Source organism: Amblyraja radiata, chromosome 9, assembly GCF_010909765.2.
Source record: "Amblyraja radiata isolate CabotCenter1 chromosome 9, sAmbRad1.1.pri, whole genome shotgun sequence".
Lineage (NCBI taxonomy): Eukaryota > Metazoa > Chordata > Chondrichthyes > Rajiformes > Rajidae > Amblyraja > Amblyraja radiata.
Window position 1 is genome coordinate 63,872,402 of NC_045964.1, and position 20,240 is coordinate 63,892,641.

The 20,240-nt window shown below is 42.1% G+C and overlaps 1 protein-coding gene across 1 annotated transcript in view; it reads right to left on the minus strand.

Annotated features, from left to right (window-relative positions):
* The window catches only part of ltbp2 (latent transforming growth factor beta binding protein 2), a 175,373-nt gene that overhangs the window by 67,959 nt on the left and 87,174 nt on the right, over positions 1–20,240 (minus strand). The window contains exons 8-12 of the mRNA XM_033027651.1: positions 17,359–17,461; positions 11,167–11,241; positions 6,506–6,628; positions 5,996–6,160; positions 3,251–3,445 (exon numbers count right to left, since the gene is read on the minus strand). Coding sequence (XP_032883542.1) covers positions 3,251–3,445; positions 5,996–6,160; positions 6,506–6,628; positions 11,167–11,241; positions 17,359–17,461 — 661 coding nt within the window. The remainder of the gene's footprint in view (positions 1–3,250; positions 3,446–5,995; positions 6,161–6,505; positions 6,629–11,166; positions 11,242–17,358; positions 17,462–20,240) is intronic.

Sequence of the window (20,240 nt, forward strand, 5' to 3'; positions counted from 1 at the left end):
AAATGTACTTAAAAAATCTCTTGGGATTTTACTTAATATTATCTGCCACTGCTATCTCCTGACCCATTTTTCGACTCCTTCTTAAGTATGATCCTCAGTTCTTCATACTCCTCCAGGGATACACATGATCCCAGCTGCCAATACCTGTCCCATTCCTCCTCCTTTTTCCAAACCATAGCCTCGATTTCTTGCATCATCCGAACTTCCTTCCTTCTAGCTGCCTTGCGCTAGACTCTAACAGGAGCATGCATGAACTCTTATAAATGCATTCCACTTTCCGGACATTTGTTTGCCCACAACTAACCTACTCCAATCAACTTTAGCAAGTTCCTGTCTAATACCATCGTAGTTGGTCTTTCCCAAATTCAGAATTTTAACTTGTGGGCCCATTCTGTCTTTATCCATAGTATTTTAAAGCTAATAGGGCAATGGTTGCTGGTGCCAAAAGGCTTACCCATAAACACATCAGTCACTTACCTTTCCCAATTTCCTAAGTGTAGATCAAACTTTGGCCTCTCCTTTGTAAGACCCTCTACATATTGCCTGAGGATTTTCTTCTGAACATATTTGACCAATTCCATCCCTTCTAAGCTCTTGGCACTTTGACAGTCCCAGTCTATATATTGGGAAAGTTAAAATCCCCTACTATGACAACCCTATTAGTCTGCTATAATATGATTGATGTTCCTTTAGAAGCTGGACAAACCAATTATCTATTAACAAAATTTGTTTCTCAAATCTTCGCTCTTCTACAGAAAAGATCCGATAACATACTTTGTTCTACTTCAAATTTACTTGAGAGGACATCAGACCAAATAATCCCTGACAAGTGCAAATGACCAGCCATGTACTGCAATGTGTAACATGTGTAAAGCCAGGTGAATGAAGATTTGAATTGTGGCATTGAAGAAAAGTGATTATAGTCTAACGTCATAGTTGTTATACTTTAAATCCAGAGATAGCAGCACACCTAATCCCAGCATGAAGTTAGGTTCCACATAGAAAGATAAATTATCTCATTTTATTCCAGTCAAATTAGTACTTTGTTCCAGATTTACATTGCACATTTTTGAACTGTTATAAATAATTTTCCTGAATCACAATCCAAAAACCCTGCAGAGCACAGAATGCAAGAAAATGCATTAAAAAAGTGAATACATTCATAAATGTATTTGACTTCAGAAATATGCAAAATCTTGCTTAATTAAGCTATTAATATTATCGGCAGAAATCTCAAGTACCAAGCACAAAGGTTATATATTGATTCATGTGCTTACCTCTCAAAGCAATGTAATTTCACAAGAATCTTTCTGTCTACTTCATGGTACGGACACATTTTCATTTTTGAATTACTTTGATATTAATGAGCATATCATCCATGACACATTTTTGATTCATTATTAATTCATGTAACGTTAAATAATTTCTCTTTTATAAGGACAGGATCTAACAATTTCATTTCTTCTCATTAATCGTTACATGTTATCTATCAAAATTTATGTGTAAATATAAAGATTTGTGTCTGGGAAAAATACCTTTTTGTGTTTACTCCAAGCACTTAATCAGATATTTGTCCTTGTGAAGGGCTCATATTAAGAAAAAATTATAAACCACAGGTTATAACAGATGCCGAACACCGGAACAACTGCATTTCGTTGTCTCTGTACTGGACACTGCACAATGACAATAAAGTTTGAATCTGTATCTGAATCGGAAGAATATATTTTCAGAGACTAAAGCATAAAATATATGTTTGAAATGTTTGTGCTTCAAATTAAACCTAACATTTCAAAATTATTTTAGTTCAGTAAAAATATGTTTTCTTTTTCAATAGCCGATTAGGAAAAGGGGAGATGCAACGAGACCTGGGTGTCATGGTACACCAGTCATTGAAAGTAGGAATGCAGGTGCAGCAGGCAGTGAAGAAAGCAAATGGTATGTTAGCATTCATAGCAAAAGGATTCGAGTATAAGAGCAGGGAGGTTCTACTGCAGTTGTACAGGGTCTTGGTGAGACTACACCTGGAGTATTGCGTACAGTTTTGGTCTCCTAATCTGAGGAAAGACATTCTTACCATAGAGGGAGTACAGAGAAGGTTCACCAGACTGATTCCTGGGATGGCAGGACTTTCATATGAAGAAAGACTGGATAGACTTGGCTTGTACACGCTAGAATTCAGAAGATTGAGGGGGGAATCTTATGGAAACTTACAACATTCTTAAGGGGTTGGACAGGCTAGATGCAGGAAGATTATTCCCGATGTTGGGGAAGTCCAGAACTAGGGGGTCACAGTTTAAGGATAAGAGGGAAGTCTTTTAGGACCGAGATGAGAAAATCATTTTTTACACAGAGGGTGGTGAATCTGTGGAATTCTCTGCCACAGAAGGTAGTTGAGGCCAGTTCATTGGCTATATTTAAGAGGGAGTTAGATGTGGCCCTTGTGGCTAAAGGTATGGAGAGAAGGCAGGGATGGGATACTGAGTTGGATGATCAGCCATGATCATATCGAATGGCGGTGCAGGCTCGAAGGACCGAATGGCCTACTCCTGCACCTATTTTCTATGTTTCTATGTTTCTAATAGGTCCCAATCATTACTGTTCACCGATTCCTATCCTCATCACAATTCTCTCCTATTTGCAGCAGCAAAAAATAGTGGAGATAAAAATGTGGTACGATAGGAGAGAAAAAAATCCAATGAGAAAATTAAAATCAAAAGAGTAATGGTTTAAAATAAATTAGTCTATTATTTTGTTGAAACGTTTGATATTTGTTGCAAAAACAATTATATATTTTTGTCCATGTTACCATCTCATTGTAAATGATATTTATATTTACTGTAGATAAAAATGCTGGACAAACTCAGCGGGTGAGGCAGCATCTATGGGATAAAAATGCTGGACAAACTCAGCGGGTGAGGCAGGAGATATTTACTGTGCTACTTTTAATCAATTTAGTTGCATTTCAAGTCAGTGTTAGGGAACATAACTGAGATTGGAACCGTTTTTCCCAAGTTTTATGTATGTAGCAACAGGCATTCATGATTATGCAAACATTCCTGAATGCAAAATGAAGCTCTCTATGTATCCCTAACAAAATTATTCTAGGTTGCCCTGAGCTGATTCTGTGAAAAAATCCATTATCGATGATAGGAAGGGTTCTCATCTAATTAGCCCAGTACAAATTCAAATTTTTCTGAACTCAAATATAGCATAGAGAAATTGGGGACGTTCAACCCAATCCAGTACTTACATCCTTCTAAGTTTACATAATGTTCTTCCTTTGAAGTTAACTTGGAATCTTTGGCAGTGCTCTGATGGTTGTCAAGATACTGTTCGAGGATAACGTGAGAAATTTCCTCTTCTTCAGCAGGTCTCATCAAGATCTGGACATGAGACCTAGAGTAATGGTAACCATGACCCGCTGGGCAGATTTCATTGAAAACAGCTGAAATCAAACAAATACATGATTTTAATGTGCAATATACATGATGGGACATTATGTCAAACTGTTGAAAGAATAGATGCCAGAATGAAATCGGATGGTGAGAATGATTATGATGATACTGTTCCTGCTATCCGAGGATTACTTGCTTATTATGATTGTTTTTCCCTGAGCATAAGTGAATACAGTGTTTATTTGTAAATTAAATGCTGCGTTCCAATGTAAAACCAATATTGCAACAATGCAAGAATGCATTACACTTTTGAAAATTAAACTCTGATGTACTTGCCATAAATGAGTTCTAGATTTAAAAAATACATTGATAATACACCTTGCAGGTCCTGCAAGTTATTAATATTGATCATACATATGTTATTAAACACATTATCTTTTGTTTCCTAATAAACATATTTACTCTTTTGTATTTTTATTTAATTACCTGTTAATAGACCACATCAAATTCTTTGGAATTGTCTGAAACCCTCTCTTGCAAAACCTTGTGGGTACAATTCTCCAACCATATATATGTTCATAGTATAGGACAGAATTAGGCTATTTGGCCCATCGAGTCTACACTGCCATTCAATCATGGCTGATCTATCTTTCTAGATAGATTTCTTTCTCTTCTTCTTTCATTCTCTTTCCCCCCCCCCCATCCTTCTAAACTCCAGCGAGTACAGGCCCAATGCCGTCAAACGCTCATCATATCTTAACCCAATCATTCCCGGGATCTTTCTCGTAAACCTCCTCTGGGCCCTCCTCAACGCCACTACATCCTTCCTCAGATATGGGGCCCAAAACTGTTTACAATACTCTAAATGCGGTCTGACCAATGTATTATAAAGCCTCAACATTACATCCCTGTTTTAATATACTAGTCCTCTTGAAATATATGCTAGCATTGCATTTGCCTTCCTTACTACCGATTCTGCAATTCAATCAGATCCATTTTCATCAAAGTGTAATAAGCCAGATGTACAGGGTTTATCCCTTCTCCTCAAGAACTGTTTTCAACTGCTTAGGTGAGAAAGGGTAAATCTAAGCAGGCCCCATTTCCCACTGCATCATGGTCTGATGTAATCAATTTTTAGTAACACATCCTATCATACATATTTGTTTAATGCATAATTGACCAAGGTAGCACAAGGGAATTGGATCTTACACTGCTACTTGAGGAACTTCACTTAACATCAATCTTTATACAGAACCACAACCAATCATGATAATTTTCAATCAAAAGCCAATCTACGTTTTACCCAATCCAAAATCTTCCAACTAATCCTATATAGGATGTCAATTATGTTACTGACATCCTCAAAGAGTAATTCATAATCATAATAGTACTTTATTAACCAAGTATGTTTTGCAACATATACAAGGAATTTGATTTGCCATAAAGTCATACCAGTAAAAAGCAACATGACACCCAAATATTTTTTTAACATAAACATCCACCACAGTGACTCCCTCACATTCCTCACTGTGATGGAAGGCAAAAAAAGGTACAATCTCTTCCCTTCTTTGATCCCGCGGTTGGGGCACTCGAGCCTTCCATTGATGAGGCGATCTTGGCTCCCGTAGCCGGCAGCCGAGCCTTCCAGGGTGATCAAGCTCCCGCATTGGGGGGATCTTAGCTCCCCGCGCCGGGCGATCGGACCCCGGGTCGGGGTTGGTCGAACCTCCTGCGACTTTGGAGCTTCCCGACATCAGTCTCTACCGGAGACTGCAAGCTCCTCGATGTTGAAATCCGCAGGCCGCAGTTGGAGCGTCGATCCCAGGCAAGGGATCGCAGGCTGCGATGGTAAGTCCACGGACCCGCGGTGGGGCTCAAAGACAGTCTCGAGCAAGGCCGCCAGCTCCGCAGAGTGACCGGAGAGACGAACCGGAAAACAATCGCAAGTCCGGCAAGGTAAGAGATTGTAAAAAGGTTTCCCACGACCCCCGACCCCCACCTTCATCCCCCACACAAAACAAACCAGAGAACATTAACACATACATTTAAAACACACTAAAAATACCAAAAAAGACAAAAAGACAGACTGTTGGCGTGGCCGCCATTGTTGACGGCGCCACCCGGTGGAATATTGTTCAATATTTTTTTGGCAATTCTAAAAATCCCTTTTGAGTTACACAGCTTCCCACTAAAATGTGATTTATCATAATGAAATTGAAAATAATCAGCCTAGAAATCCTCACTGGCATATTTAAATATTGGCATCCCAACTCATGGCAACAAATCGTTAAATACGTAAACAATTGGCATGCAGAATACAACCACCCCATTTCTTCAACAACCTTTTCAAAATGAGCAGCCTGATTCATTTTCAGAACTCATAATCAAGAGAAATGAACTTTGCACATTTGACGATGTCAAAGAGTCATGGTGTCATGCAACATGGCAATAGGTTTCATGGCCCATTGATTCTGTGTTGGCAATTAAATGTTCTAACTCCATTGCTTTCTCCTCAAGTTCCCATCAACTCCATCAGCTTACTACAAAGAAACACCTCTCATTTTACCATCAGACACACAACAATGTTACAGAATGCTTACCCGAGCCAGGAAGTGGACATTTTTCACAGTTTTTACCCCATGCTTTGCCCACACGGCTACAGCAACAGATCTGTTTCGCAATTTGCTGAGAGAGAGGCAGAGAACAGTTTCCATTGTACAGTGATCTGAAACAGGGTCCCAGCTTCGCAGAAACTGCCTTATCCGCTGTAAAGGATAACAATTATAAAGTTAAATAACAATTTGATTCAGAGACGGACAGGACTGAAGTTATCTGCAACATCCCAACTCACTCAACATTCTGACCTATATTCTTACTCCCAAGATTAAAAAAATGGGCTCTTTTCCCTTTTTAATTTCCTGGCCGTGGGCTTTGTATGAAAGATAAAAATAAAGCAATTGAATTTGAAACATTTTCTGCATGATTCTCTTGCAGTTATAGAACGGGAAAACACAAAACTATATGTGAAGCACCCACCAGGTGCCTGCTTTAATCATATCCAGACATATGACCAAATTTAAATGGTAGAAAATAATGAGATTATTACTTACAGATGCAGTGGCTCCTGGACGTATCCAACATATATCCAGGATTACAGGTACATCTGTAGCTACCTCTGGTATTGAGGCAGTTAGCATTTTGACACAGTCCTGTCATCAGGCATTCATTAATATCTGGGATTGAGAAAAAGACCATTTTATAACTTGGCAGAGAAACATACATTATGTCAATGTGGTTTCTTTTAGCCTCAGCTTGACAGCAGAAGTTATGGAATCAAGAGAAGTTGCTAAAAAGTTGAGGACATTGAAAGAATTAATAACTCACTACATTTCACTCACAACAAAATAAAAAATATTTTGCTTAGTATACACTGGTCACCTGAATATTGGTCTGTATACAAAGAACATTTGGGCCCCTTGAATGACCCTTTTATCCTGAATAGGACTTTTAGTAAATGTTAACATGATTGAATCATATGCTTCAGTTATTAAAATTTCACAGCTTGATCACAACACCTAGGGTGGATCTTCAGAGAGTTGTGAGGTCATACATGGGCGAGCATGTGACAACCATCAAATAACCATTTAGGACAGCCCTATACTTTATTCTCCACAGAGTCCCATGAACTTCCCCATATTCTGCTACTCACCTGCACGTAGAAGCCAGTTTACAATGGACAAATAACCTATCAACCCGGGAAAGACACAAAATACTGGAGTAACTCAGCAGGTCAGGCAGCATCTCGGGAGAACATGGATAAGTGATGTTCCTGGTCAGGAGTCTTCTTCACACTGATGGCAAGGCGGAAAAAGAAAGTTGGAAAATAGGAGCGGCAGGACAAAGCATGGCCAGTAATAGTTGAACACAAGCGAGGAGATTTTTTGATAGGCAGATGGTTGGACAAAGGCCAAAGATGAAAAGACAGTTGCAAGCCCAAAAGGATAAAGAGTTGAAAATTGTTAAACTTGGGGACTGAAAAGTTGCAAATTGTGTAACAATTGGAAACGATGGAGGGGGGGAGAGAGGGAGATAGAAACTGGTGCAAAGTGAACCGGGGTTCAGGGGAGGGCAGTGGTGATGGGGGGAGGGGGAAAGAAAAGCTACATCACAGGGGACAGACTGTCTACTGACATCCAATACAAACCTACCGACTGTCACAATTATCTGGATTACACTTCCGCCCACCTTCCTCTTGCAAAGGGACTAAAAGCCACTCTCAATTCCTCCGTCCCTGCCACATCTGCTCTCAAGATGAGGCTTTCCATTTGAGGACATCCAAGATCTCCTCGTTATTTAGTGAATATGCTTTCTCCGAGGCTGTCATAGATGGATCCCTCAACCACTCCCCTCTCTGTCCCCTCTCCTCTTTGTCCCATACTCTCGCTCCCTCTCCCCTAGATGCAAGGAGGAGAGAGCTCCCCTGGTCCTCACCTCTCCCCTCATCAGCCTTCGCATCCCACACATCATTACAATACAATACAATACAATTCAATTTATTGTCATTTGGACCCCTTGAGGTCCAAACGAAATGTCGTTTCTGCAGCCATACATTACAAAACAAAAAGACCCGAGACACAACACAGTTTACACAAACATCCATCACATCGCTGTGATGGAAGGCAAAAAAAACTTATCTCTCCACCGCACTCTCCCCCCCCGATGTCAGAGCCAGAGTCAAAGTCAAAGCCCCCGGCTGGCGATGGCGATTGTCCCGCGGCCATTAAAGCCACGCCGGGTGATGCAAGGTCGCGCACCGGGTCTTGGTGTTAGAGCCCCCGGCGTGCGCTCGCAAAGTCCCGCGGACATTCCAAGCCGCGCGGGGCGATGGTGTAAGGCCCCGCTCAGGTGCTCTTCAACCCCGCAACTCGGGCGGGAGAAGTCGCCGTTGCGGAAGCCCCGAAAAGCGATCTCCCAGCAGGGACCCGTGGGCTCCCGGTGCCGCCGTCCGCCAAATCCGCAGTTGCAGCCTCCGAAACTCCGGAGGTCGGGTGGCAGCAGCGCTCCACCACTGCTCCACCCGCTCCGGACTCGGCCAGCCCCGTGACGGTGAGTAGTCGGCAGCTCCACAACTGGAGCCCCAGGTCGTTCCTGCTGGAGGCCGCTCCACGTTGCAGCCCCAACGACAATGGAGACCCGACAAAGAAAAGGTCGGGTCTCCCGTGCAGGGGAAAGATTTTAAAGTTACCCCTCCCCCCCACACACATACCCCAACAAAAAAATAACAAAAACTACATAAAAACGAGACAAAAAATAATAAAACACAGACGGACTGCAGAGGCCGCTGCTGACGAGAGTCGCGCCGCCCACCATTCTCCAACATGATCTGTATTTACCATTGAGAAAGATATGGATGCTAAAGAATTTGATGAATAGTATGTGTTGAAGAGAGTACACATTACAGAAGAGGTTGTACTGAAGATTTTAAAACACATAAAGGTGGAGTCAATTGTACCCTAGGATGTAGGAGAAAGCTAGGGAAGAAATTGTGGGTCACGACAGACGTACGTGTGATGAATGACAGACATGGGTAAGATGCCCTCAACACCAGCAAAACCAAGGAACTGATTGTGGACTTTGGAAAGAGTAGGATGGGGACCCACAGTCCTGTTTATATCAACGGGTCAATGGTTGAAAGGGTCAAGAGCTTTAAATTCCTGGGCATGCACATCTCTGAAGAACTTTCCTGGTCCGAGAACACTGATGCAATTATCAAGAAAGCACATCAGCGCCTCTACTTCCTGAGAAGATTACGGAGAGTCGGTTTGTCAAGGAGGACTCTCTCTAACTTCTACAGGTGCACAGTAGAGAGCATGCTGACCGGTTGCATCGTGGCTTGGTTCGGCAACTTGAGCGCCCTGGAGAGGAAGAGACTACAAAAAGTAGTAAACACTGCCCAGTCCATCATCGGCTCTGACCTTCCTTCCATCGAGGGGATTTATCGAAGTCGCTGCCACAAAAAGGCTGGCAGTATCATCAAAGACCCACACCATCCTGGCCACACACTCATCTCCCTGCTACCTTCAGGTAGAAGGTACAGGAGCCTGAAGTCTGCAACGACCAGGTTCAGGAATAGCTACTTCCCCACAGCCATCAGGCTATTAAACCTGGCTCGGACAAAACTCTGAACATTAATAACCCATTATCTGTCATTTTGCACTTTATCAGATATATTTATTCACGTGTTTTGTAGTCAATGCCTATTATGTTCTGTGTGCTGAAGCAAAGCAAGAGTTTCATTGTCCTATACAGGGACACACGACAATAAACCTGAACTTGAACTTGATGTCAGAAGACTCATGAGTAGCTAATGATGTGCATCTTTTCAAGAAAAGCTGAAAGAAAATATCTAGGAACTGGGCCTATGAGTCTGTCTCCATGCTGTATATCACTTGACACTATAATCTATATCTATCCTTCTAATTCCCACTGAATATCGGAAGGCCTACAGTATAAACACATCAAAAGTAATCGCCCCTTTCTTATTCCTACATTCTATCCATATAGCCTCATTGACCAATCGATCGAGACATCCTTCCCTAGTACATCTGTAATGCTCTACCTTTTTCGTAATGCAACACTACCTCGCTGTTCTGCATCTCTTTTGTCACACCTGAAGCAGTTAAAGTGTAGAACATTAAGTTGCCCATCCTGCTCCTCCCTCAAACATATTTCCATGTTTGCAACAATCTTATATTACTAAAAGTCTGATCTTGACCGCTTTTGGCCCACTGTGCTGCGATTTCCGAGAGAACGCCACCACCAATGGCCATCATTTTTGGCCACCTCGCTCAGAGCCCCCCTTCCGCCTTCAGGGACCAGAGCCATCAATGAAAAATCAGAGAGATATTAATGTTTTTTAAAATTCCCCATTCTCTCTGCTGCCCCCGCTGGTGGCAGGGGGAGGGGCTATAACACCCGGAAGTGTAGTGCCTCACTCAGTCTCTGCCAGACTCAGGAAGCGAGAGGGTCACGGCTCTCTGAGCTGCGAATAACACTGAACGCATGTCTACTCCACGGTGAGTGGATGCGGCTGTAAAGTGGCTGCAGCCCAATTGTTTGCCTCGCCTTTTTAAAACGTTTGTGTTCACAAAATGAATTTTGCTTGTCAGGTGGCTGCAGCCCAATTGTTTGCCTCGCCTTTTTAACAAGTTTGTGTTCACAAAATAAACACATCCCAAGAAGCTCATCCCAAGAAGCACAAGCAAATCCCTCTGAAAGGATAATGGACCCTTTCAATTCAGGTGCAACCTCTTTAGAGAACAATTATTTATTTATTTTGCTGAAAAGATGTTTCCACAAACAGAATAATGCATAAAGATAATGAAGACTATGTGATATTTTGTTAAGTTTATTATCTACATAAGGATGGTACTATTTAGGTAATATTTAATCTACATCTTGTATTCACAGTATTGGAACAATAGAAAATAAGTAAATGTTAAATATTCCACCGGTTTTATTTTTCATACAAAATATACTTTAATTTCCTGTTTCAATATCCGATTGAAGTCAATGTTTTGCCTGCAGACAACTTATATCACATGCGTAAAAACACTATTTCCTCCAAACAATTATTTACTGACTGAAACTTTCCTGAAACTGAAATATATTCCTAAATATCGGTGACATCTTTAGGTCTTTTTAATAATAAAATTAACTTATTCACATTCCCTTCAATCTTCCCACCGCTTACAACTATTTTATAGCTCACCTTGACAATATGTCTGGTTCACCTTTTTATAGCCGAGAGGACATTCAAACTGGCCATTTTGGAAATGTTGATGAGCTGAAGAATGAAAGAAAAAATTGTTATTGTTTAATCAGGACAAAAATTATGAAATTTTAGAGGAATTAATTTTTAGAGGCAGAAATAAAAGTTGCAACATTGGCACCTTCATTATAAATATTTTATTTTGCAATCAACACTATCATTGATTGAGATTCTGAACCAGGGCTATGACTCTGAAAACCTTCCCATAAGATACAATGCACGGGAGCATTAAAAGCAATTTGGGAGATTTATGATCATCAGTACACTAGCACTACCCGACGATACGACGCAATAGAACTTTTTTATCCCTGGAGGGAAATTAATTTGCCAACAGTCATAAAAAACACAAAATACATGAAACGTGAAATTAAAATGACGAGTGGAAAGGCTTTGGGGATGTGCAAAGATTGAAGAGGTGGTGGGGGGAATGGAAGGGGAATCTGCCTCAATCTCAATCTACCTCACGACAGAAGGGGGAGAAGTTGTAAAGTTTGATAGCCACAGGGAAGAAGGATCTCCTGTGGCGTTCTGTCCTGCATCTTGGTAGAACCAGTCTGTTGTTGAAGGTCCTCCTCGGGTTGACCAGTGTGTCATAGAGGGGGTGAGCTGTATTGTCCAAGATGCTCCGCAGTTTTGAGGAGCATCCTCCCCTTCAAGATCACCTCCCATGAATCCACCTCCGCCCCAAGGACGGAGCCAGCCTTCCTGATGAGTTTGTTGATCCTATTGGCGTCCGCAGCCTTCGCCCTGCCGCCCCAGCACACGGCAGCGAAGAAGTTGGCACTGGCTACCACCAATTGGTAGAACATCTGCAGCATCTTACTGCAGATGTTGAAGCTGCAGAGCCTTCTCAAAAAGTACAGCCGGCTCCGTCCCTTCTTGTACAGGGCCCCAGCATTCCTGGACCAGTCCAGTTTACTGTCCATGTAAACTCCAAGGTATTTGTACTCCTTGGTAAACTCCACATCCATACCATTGATGGAGACAGGGGACGGGGCGTTCCTCTCCTCCTAAAGTCCACCACTAACTCCTTAGTCTTGCCAGTGTTGAGCTGCAGGTGATTCAGCCCAGACCACCCAACAAAGTAATTGACTACACCTCTGTATTCAGCTTCCCTCCCCTCGCTGATGCAGACCACAATTGCAGAGTCATCTGAAAACTTCTGCAGGAGGCAGAGTTGTATCTGAAGTCCGAGGTAATAGATGGTAAACAGGAAGGGAGAGAGGATCGTCCCCTGTGGGGCCCCTGTGTTGCTCACCACCATGTCTGAGACATAGTTTTGTAGCCTGACATATTGTGGTCGTCCAGTCGGGTAGTTGATGATCCAGGACACCAATGGAACATCCACCCGCATCTTCGTCAGTTTGCTCCCGAGCAGTGCAGGCCGGATCATGTTAAAAGCACTGGAGAAGTCAAAAAACATGACTCTCGCAATGCTTTCCGCGCACACACTACAGCTTACAATTTTTACCAAAGCCAATTAACCTACAACACTGTACGTCTTTGGAGTGTGGGAGGAAACTGGAGCATCCGGAGAAAACCCACACAGTCATAGGGATAACGTACAAACTCCGCGGAGACAGCACCAATAGTCAAGATTGAATCCGGGTCTCTGGCGCTGTAAGGCAGTGACTCTACTGCTGCATCACTGTGTCGCCCGATTATTCTAGTCACGCCAGAGTATTTTTATTCCCATTGTAAAAAGTTCAGGATAACAGACGGTCAATTTACTAATACTTGTATTGCATTTCATAAACATTATCACATATATGTCGGCTGGAGTGACTGTTTAACACTCCTACATTGCACATGAGCAATCCATTCTCATACAACAAATAACATGTTCAGGAAATGACCCAAGCAGAATGGTCCTCTGGGATGCAAGCAGAAGCCTCCACATGGCGCATCCCGGGCGATGCTGACGACACTGACTGACTGAAGTAGCCAATTCTGCAACCACCGACCATCAACCGTCACTGACCGACCGGAAAGACGTGACATAGAAGATGGCCGGACACGAGGAAGAAGAAGGATGGTCCTCGGAATGTAATGTGACGTTTGCACAGTGTGTTGAGATGATTGAATATTACTTATTAATTATTTCCAGTCCTTATCAATCCAATGGTACAGCAGAACTGGGCCTACCAATGTTTGCAATAGGCCATTAATTACATTACGACAAGCCAGATAGAAATGCTAAATAATAATTTCCAGTAAATTACAAAAACCGTTATCCCTTATCCCTATCCTGTATGCTATGATCCAAACCGTTTACATACTCATGGTGGTTTCAAAGATCAATCTGCTAACAATCCAAAAGAGACATAACTTCCATTGACTGACTAGTTCACTTCTTTCCCATGACTGCAGTAATTTTGTGGTGGAGAATCCTTACAATGAGGTGAATTTCACTTCAATAATATTTCAAGTGAGCAGTAATTCAAAGGAATTATACGTTCATAACATATGAATACATTCCAGGTGGGGAAATTAAAAAAATTAAATCTTCCCAGCACTTTCTCTTCTGTAGTTGACAGAATTGAACCCTATAATTACGTTAAATACCATGTGTAAACAGAAAACTACTGCCTGTACTACTTTACAACTGTTTTGTGAGTTCCATAACTCTGTAGACATTTAAAAAACCCCACAAGAGGTCAAACATATATCTCCTTCTCTGTCTATTACACCACTTCACAGCTTGTATAATCACAGACTTCAGTTTCTGTCAAAGTATGGAGACACAGAGCACTACACATGCTGGAATCTTGTATACACCACAAAGTGCTAGAGTATCTTTGGAGGACATGTTTCTGACTGTGCAGTCACATGCCATCCAACCCATTAACATATGTACAACAGGTATTACTTCACTGTAGATACCAACCACTACAGCAAATAAAGATATGTGTTTGACCAGGGCAGCACAGTGGCACAATGGCACAGATGCTGCCTTGCAATGCTAGAGACCCAGGTTCAATCCCAACTATGTGTGCTGTCTGTACAATGTTTGTACATTCTCTCTGTGACCGCATGGGTTTTCTCCGGGTGCCTCGGTTTCCTCCCACACTCCAAAATCATACATGTTTGAAGTTTAAGATCGGTATGTTCTGGTAAGGAGGAGGGACAAGGATGGCAAAGTGAAGGAACCTTGGATGACCAGAGAGGTTGTACATTTGGTCAAAAAAGAAAAGGAGGTGTATGCAAGGTTCAAGAAGCTGAAATTAGACAGGGCCTTTTGAGGAATTTAAAGGAAGGAGGAAATAACTCAAGCAGGCGATTCGAAGGGCCAATGAAACCACAAAATGGCTTTGGTGAGTCAGATTAATTAAAATCACAAGGCTTTTTATACCTACATTAACAATAAGAGCATAACCAGAGAGAAGGTTGGACTACTCAAAGATAATAGAGGGGAACTAATAAGGTCATAAATAATAGGAGCATAATTATGCCATTCGGCCCATCTACTCCGCCATTCAATCATGGCTGTTCTATCTCTCCCTCCTAATCACATTCTCCTGCCTTCTCCCCATAACCCCCGACACCCATACTAATCAAGAATCTATCTGTCTCTCCTTTAAAAATATCCTTCGAGTTGGCCTTTACAGCCTTCTGTGGCAAAGAATTCCACAGATTCACCACCCTCTAACTATCTTTCTCATCTCCTTCGTAAAGGAACATCCTTAAATTCTGAGGCTATGACTTTAAGTTCATGACTCTCCCACAAGTGGAAACATCTTCTCCACATCCACTCTATCCAAGCCTTTCACTATTCTGTAAGTTTCAATGAGGTTCCCCGTCACTCTCCGAAACTCCAGTGGGTACAGGCTCAGTGTCGACAAACGCTCATCAAACATTAACCTACTAATTCCTGGAATCATTCTTGTAAACCTCCTCTGGACCATCTCCAGGGCCAACACGTCCATCCTCAGATATTTTTTGCATTCTTTACTACCGATTCGACGCAGATTACCTTTTTGGGAATCCTGCACCAGTCCCTTTGCACCAAGTCCCTTTGCACCTCCGATTTCTTGATTCTCTCCCCATTTAGAAAATAGTCTATGCCTTTATTCTTACCAAAATGCATGATTCCACACTTTGCTACACAATATTCCATCTGCCACTTCTCTGCCCGCTCTCCCAACCTGTCCAAGTCCTTCTGCAGAGTCCCTGCTTTCTCTGCATCACCTGTCCTTCCACCTATTTTTGTATCATCCGCAAACTTGGCCACAAAGCCTTCATCCAAATCATTAATATACAACGTAAAGACCACTGATACAACGTAATCCACTGATGCAATATGGATAGAGCTCGAAAACAAGAAGTGCGCATTAACTCTGATGGGATTACACTATAGGCCTCCAAAGAGCTATCTGGAGATAGAGGAACAGATATTTACACAGATTAAGGAAAGATGTAAAAAACAATAGGGTTGTTGTAATGGGTAACTTTAACATCTCCAAGATCGACTGGGACTTCCTGAGTGCACGAGGCTTAGATGGGGCAGAATTTGTTACATGCATCCTAAGGTTTCTTGAAACAATATATAGACAGTTCAACTAGATGAGGGACCATACTGCAGTATATTGGGCAACATGCCTGGCTAGGTGACTGGTGTTTCAGTGGATAACCATTTTGGGAACAATGAACACAACTTATGTTTTCAGATAGTCATGAATAAAGATGTCTGGGCTTTGGAGGAAAGTACTAAATTGGGGATGAGTAAATTGCAACATCATTAAGCAAGAGCTAGGGAGTGCAAATTTAGAGCAGCTGGTATTGGGCCGACATGTGGGAGTCAAATATAGAACAGCTGTTTAGTGTTCAGATCCAGTATATTCCGGTAAAGAGCGTGACAGGGATAGAAAGGTAAGGGGAACCGTGGAGGTTTACAAGAATGATCCCAATAATTAGTAGGTTAACATATAATGAGCATTTGACAGCACTGGGCCTGTACTTGCTGGAGTTTAGAAGAATGAGGGGGGACCTCATTGAAACGTACCGAATAGTGAAAGGCTTGGATAGAGTGGATGCAGAGAGGATGTTTCCACTGGTGGGAGAGTCTAGGACTAGAGGTCATAGCCTCAGAATCAAAGGCCTTTCCTTTAGGAAGGAGACAAGGAGGAATTTGTACAGTCAGAGGGCTGTGAATCTGCGGAATTCTTTGCCACAGAAGCCTGTGGAGGCCATCAATGGATGTTTAAGGCAGAGATAGATAGATTCTTGATTAGTGCAGATGCCAGCGGTTATGAGGAGAAGGCAGGAGAATGGGGTTAGGAGAGATAGATCAGCCAAGAATGAATGGCGGAGTAGATTTGATGGGCCAAATGGCCTATTTCTGCTCCATCACTTATGACCTTATGATGTGAAACATTGTAAATTTGTTAAAGAAAAAGATAAAATCAAGGAACATGAAATCAGGCAGGACCTTTGAGGAATAGCAGGAAAGAACTCAAGCAGGGAATAGGAGCCTAAAAGGGGCAATGAAATGTCCTTGGCAAGTAGTATTCAGAGAATCCCAGTCATTTATACATACACTAAAATAAGAGGGTTGCTAGGAAGGAGATATAATCACTTAAGGTTAAAGTAGGGAACTTTTTCCTTTGTGAAACTAATTTATCCTTTTTAGGGAAGCATTCTCTCATTATCCATGTCACTCCAATCTCTCCATAGCCATGTGCCGGTCTTAAAGCCTCTTAAAGGCCACTATCATGTACCTTTCTTAAATACCACTATTGGATTTGCTTCTACCATCAGCCCTGGCAGCACATTCCGAAGTCCTTCCCCACTTCCTCTGCAACTTAAAACTCGATTCATTTCAAAAAATTTCAATTCTCATGAAAGGTCATCAATCTGAAACATTAACTGTTTCTCTCTACAGATGAAACCTGAACCACTGCATATTCCTAGCATGTTCTGTTTTCCAGTATTAGTGGTACTTTGCTTTTGAAAAATGCTCGTCAGCAAAGATGAAAAAGGATAACCTATTGTCGACGTCTCAATTTGAATAAATGGGGTTAAATTACATAGCGTTCAATCCAGACATACGTCCATCAATCTGAATGATATTCAGTGGATTCGGCTCCAGTAAAAACATTCAAGTTATTATTCTTAAAAACCTTGATGGCTTACCTAGTTTTGGAGGACATTGTGTACATTTATGGTAACCCCATGATGCTCCCACGCTCCCGCAACAATCATCCTGCTTTGTGAGACCTGGAAGTGGTTTTTCACACTATAATGCAAAGAAAAAAAAAAGATTTGAATTATTTTACCTTTAAGGGGAATAGTTTTCTTTTTCATAGTCAATAGTTTTTTGTCACGTTTAATGGTTGTTGACAGGCATATGACGAATTATAACGTAGATATGAGAAAAATGATCAGCCAGTAACTATATAACTGCAGTTATAACTGCATATAATACTCTTCTAGTAACCATAAAGCCCCTTCATAATTAAAAAAGACACTTCACAATTTTAAATTATAATTCGCAATCTAAACTGATACTGCAAATTTGGCTGATCTAACTATGGAGTACACAATGTCTGGACTTGATACAGCATATCAAAGTTAAAGATGTTTCTAGCAGTTTGGACCATCCATAAATATTTTCTTTGGTTCATTGATGATAGTTATTCACTGTGATACCTTTCATTCCATGAAGGGAACAAGGGAAATAGAAAAATGCCATTTAGCAGAGATAATATTCTGACTGAAGGTCTGTTATCAGTGGTATACTACAAGGAACAGTTCTGGTACCTCTTTAAATGATACATATAAATGAGTTGAACAAAAATGTAGGTTGGTCAGAAAGTTGGCAGACACAAAAGGCGACAAAGGGAGTTGCAATGAGTAAGAAAAAGGTTGTCAAGGGGTATAGCAGGATATAGATCAATTGGAAATGTAAGTGGAGAAATAGCAGATGAAGTTTAATCCAGGCAAGTGAAAGGTGTTGCATTTTGAGAAGTCAAATGTAAGAGGATAATATATGGTAATTGGCATTGCTGCACACAGGGATCTTTGGATGCAAGTCCATAGCTCTCAGAAAATGGTGGCGCAGTAGATAGGGTGGTACAATAGACATATGGCATACTTGCCTTCATTGATCAGAGCACTGTATATAAAAGTTGACACATCGTGTTGCAGGTGTATAAAACTTCACCCTGGCCATATTAACAGGATAGTGACAATCAAAGCAGGAGAAGGAAGAAGAAAACATTGAAGGTGGGGTAGAAGGGGAGGATGATTATAATGATGATGGTAACTTAAATCTTCATTGCAGCTGGCATTCCCCCAGTACAACTGCTGTGTCTGGCACAGCTTGAGATGAGTAGATTAGGTTAGGGAAATCCAAGTTAGATGGAGATATAACAGGCTTAAAGAACCTGGATAAGTTCAAGTTTCAAGTTCAAGTTTATATTTATTGTCACGTGTACCGATTGGTACAGTGAGATTTGGGGTCACCATACAGCCGTACAAATAAAAAGAACACAACACACGATAGAATTTAACATGAACATCCCCACACAGCAGAATCAACGTTTCCCACTGTGAGGGAAGGCAATAAAGGTTCAATCATCTTCCTCTATGTTCACCCGTGGTCGGGGCCTATTGAGGCCTCCGCAGTCGCCGTAACGGCGGCCTGATGTTCAGGCCCTCTCGCTGGATGATGGAACTCCGGCGTCGGAAGAACACTCTCAGTGGCTTGGCGTTCCGAATCGTCCGCTTCCTACCCGAAGTCCACGGGCTGAGCTGGGCAGAGCTCCACACGGCAATCCACGGCAAAAGATCCCAGGCTGTGCGATGTTAAAGTCTGCGCCACCCACGGCTGGAAGCTCCACAGACACAGTTCCACTGTGTTCAAGTCGGAAGTCCCAGCACTCCGGAGCTTCAACGGCGATCCACGGTAAGGCATCGCCCGCTCCGCGATGTTACTTCAGTGCTGCGCCGCTGCTGAAGCTGAAGCTCTGGCCGGTCTCCGGCCGGAAAGGCCGCGCCAATCCAGAGGGTAGGCCGCGAGAAGGGGTCAAAGATGCAGCTCGAAGGACAAACGCATCCTCGTCCAGGTAGTGACTGAGAGAAACAGTGTCCCCCTTCCCCCCCCATCCCCCACATAAAACAACTAAAAGACCTCCAAAACAAAACATAACAGGAGCACATATGCCATGTGTTCATCGACTACAGTTCAGCATTTAACACAATCATTCACTCCAACCTCATCATCAAGCTTTAAAAACTGGACCTATGCACCTCACTATCTCCCTTTGCAAGTGGATCCTTGCCATCCACATCGGCAAGCCACAATCAGTCCAGATCATTGATAACCTTTCCTCTCCATCAATACAGGTATACCTCAAGGGTGCTTTGTCCCCAACTCTATTATCTTTACACCCACGACTGTGGAGTTTAGCACAGCTCCAATGCCATTTACAAATCAGCAAATGACACTGCTGAATCGTGGGTGGTGATGAATGAGCATACAGGAAAGAGAGGGCACCTGACATAGTGAAGCCGAAAAAGGAGCTGTGTAGGAGGGAACTACAGATGCCAGTTTTTAGCATCTTACTGATATGCTATGTTAAGAGTTATGGATGGAGGTCATACCAGTCTTTCTACTTCAGTGCAGTCCCCAACACATAGGAGCAGTGTGTGGCCCAAAAGTCACAGCAATATTTCATCAGAGAGCAATTTGAGTCCCTCTTTGAACATTGAGATGCTTCTCAGACTATGCTCTTGTTAAACAATGAGATGACATTCACAAAACAATTACATACACCATGTAGTTCATGGAGCAAAGAGATGTAGCGACATTAGCCGATTGATCTCTGCTCATTATAGCAGAAATCCAAAATGAGCAGACTGCTCTCCCAAATAATCAGAGGGATAATATGTAGAAGCTTCTTCACTTGTAAAGAAGCCGAGACATGCCCACCCATTACCTGACACCAATGCAATACAAACTTTACTTATCGCTTATCAGCATGTACCTGAATATTGTTTAGGTCTTGCTGTAT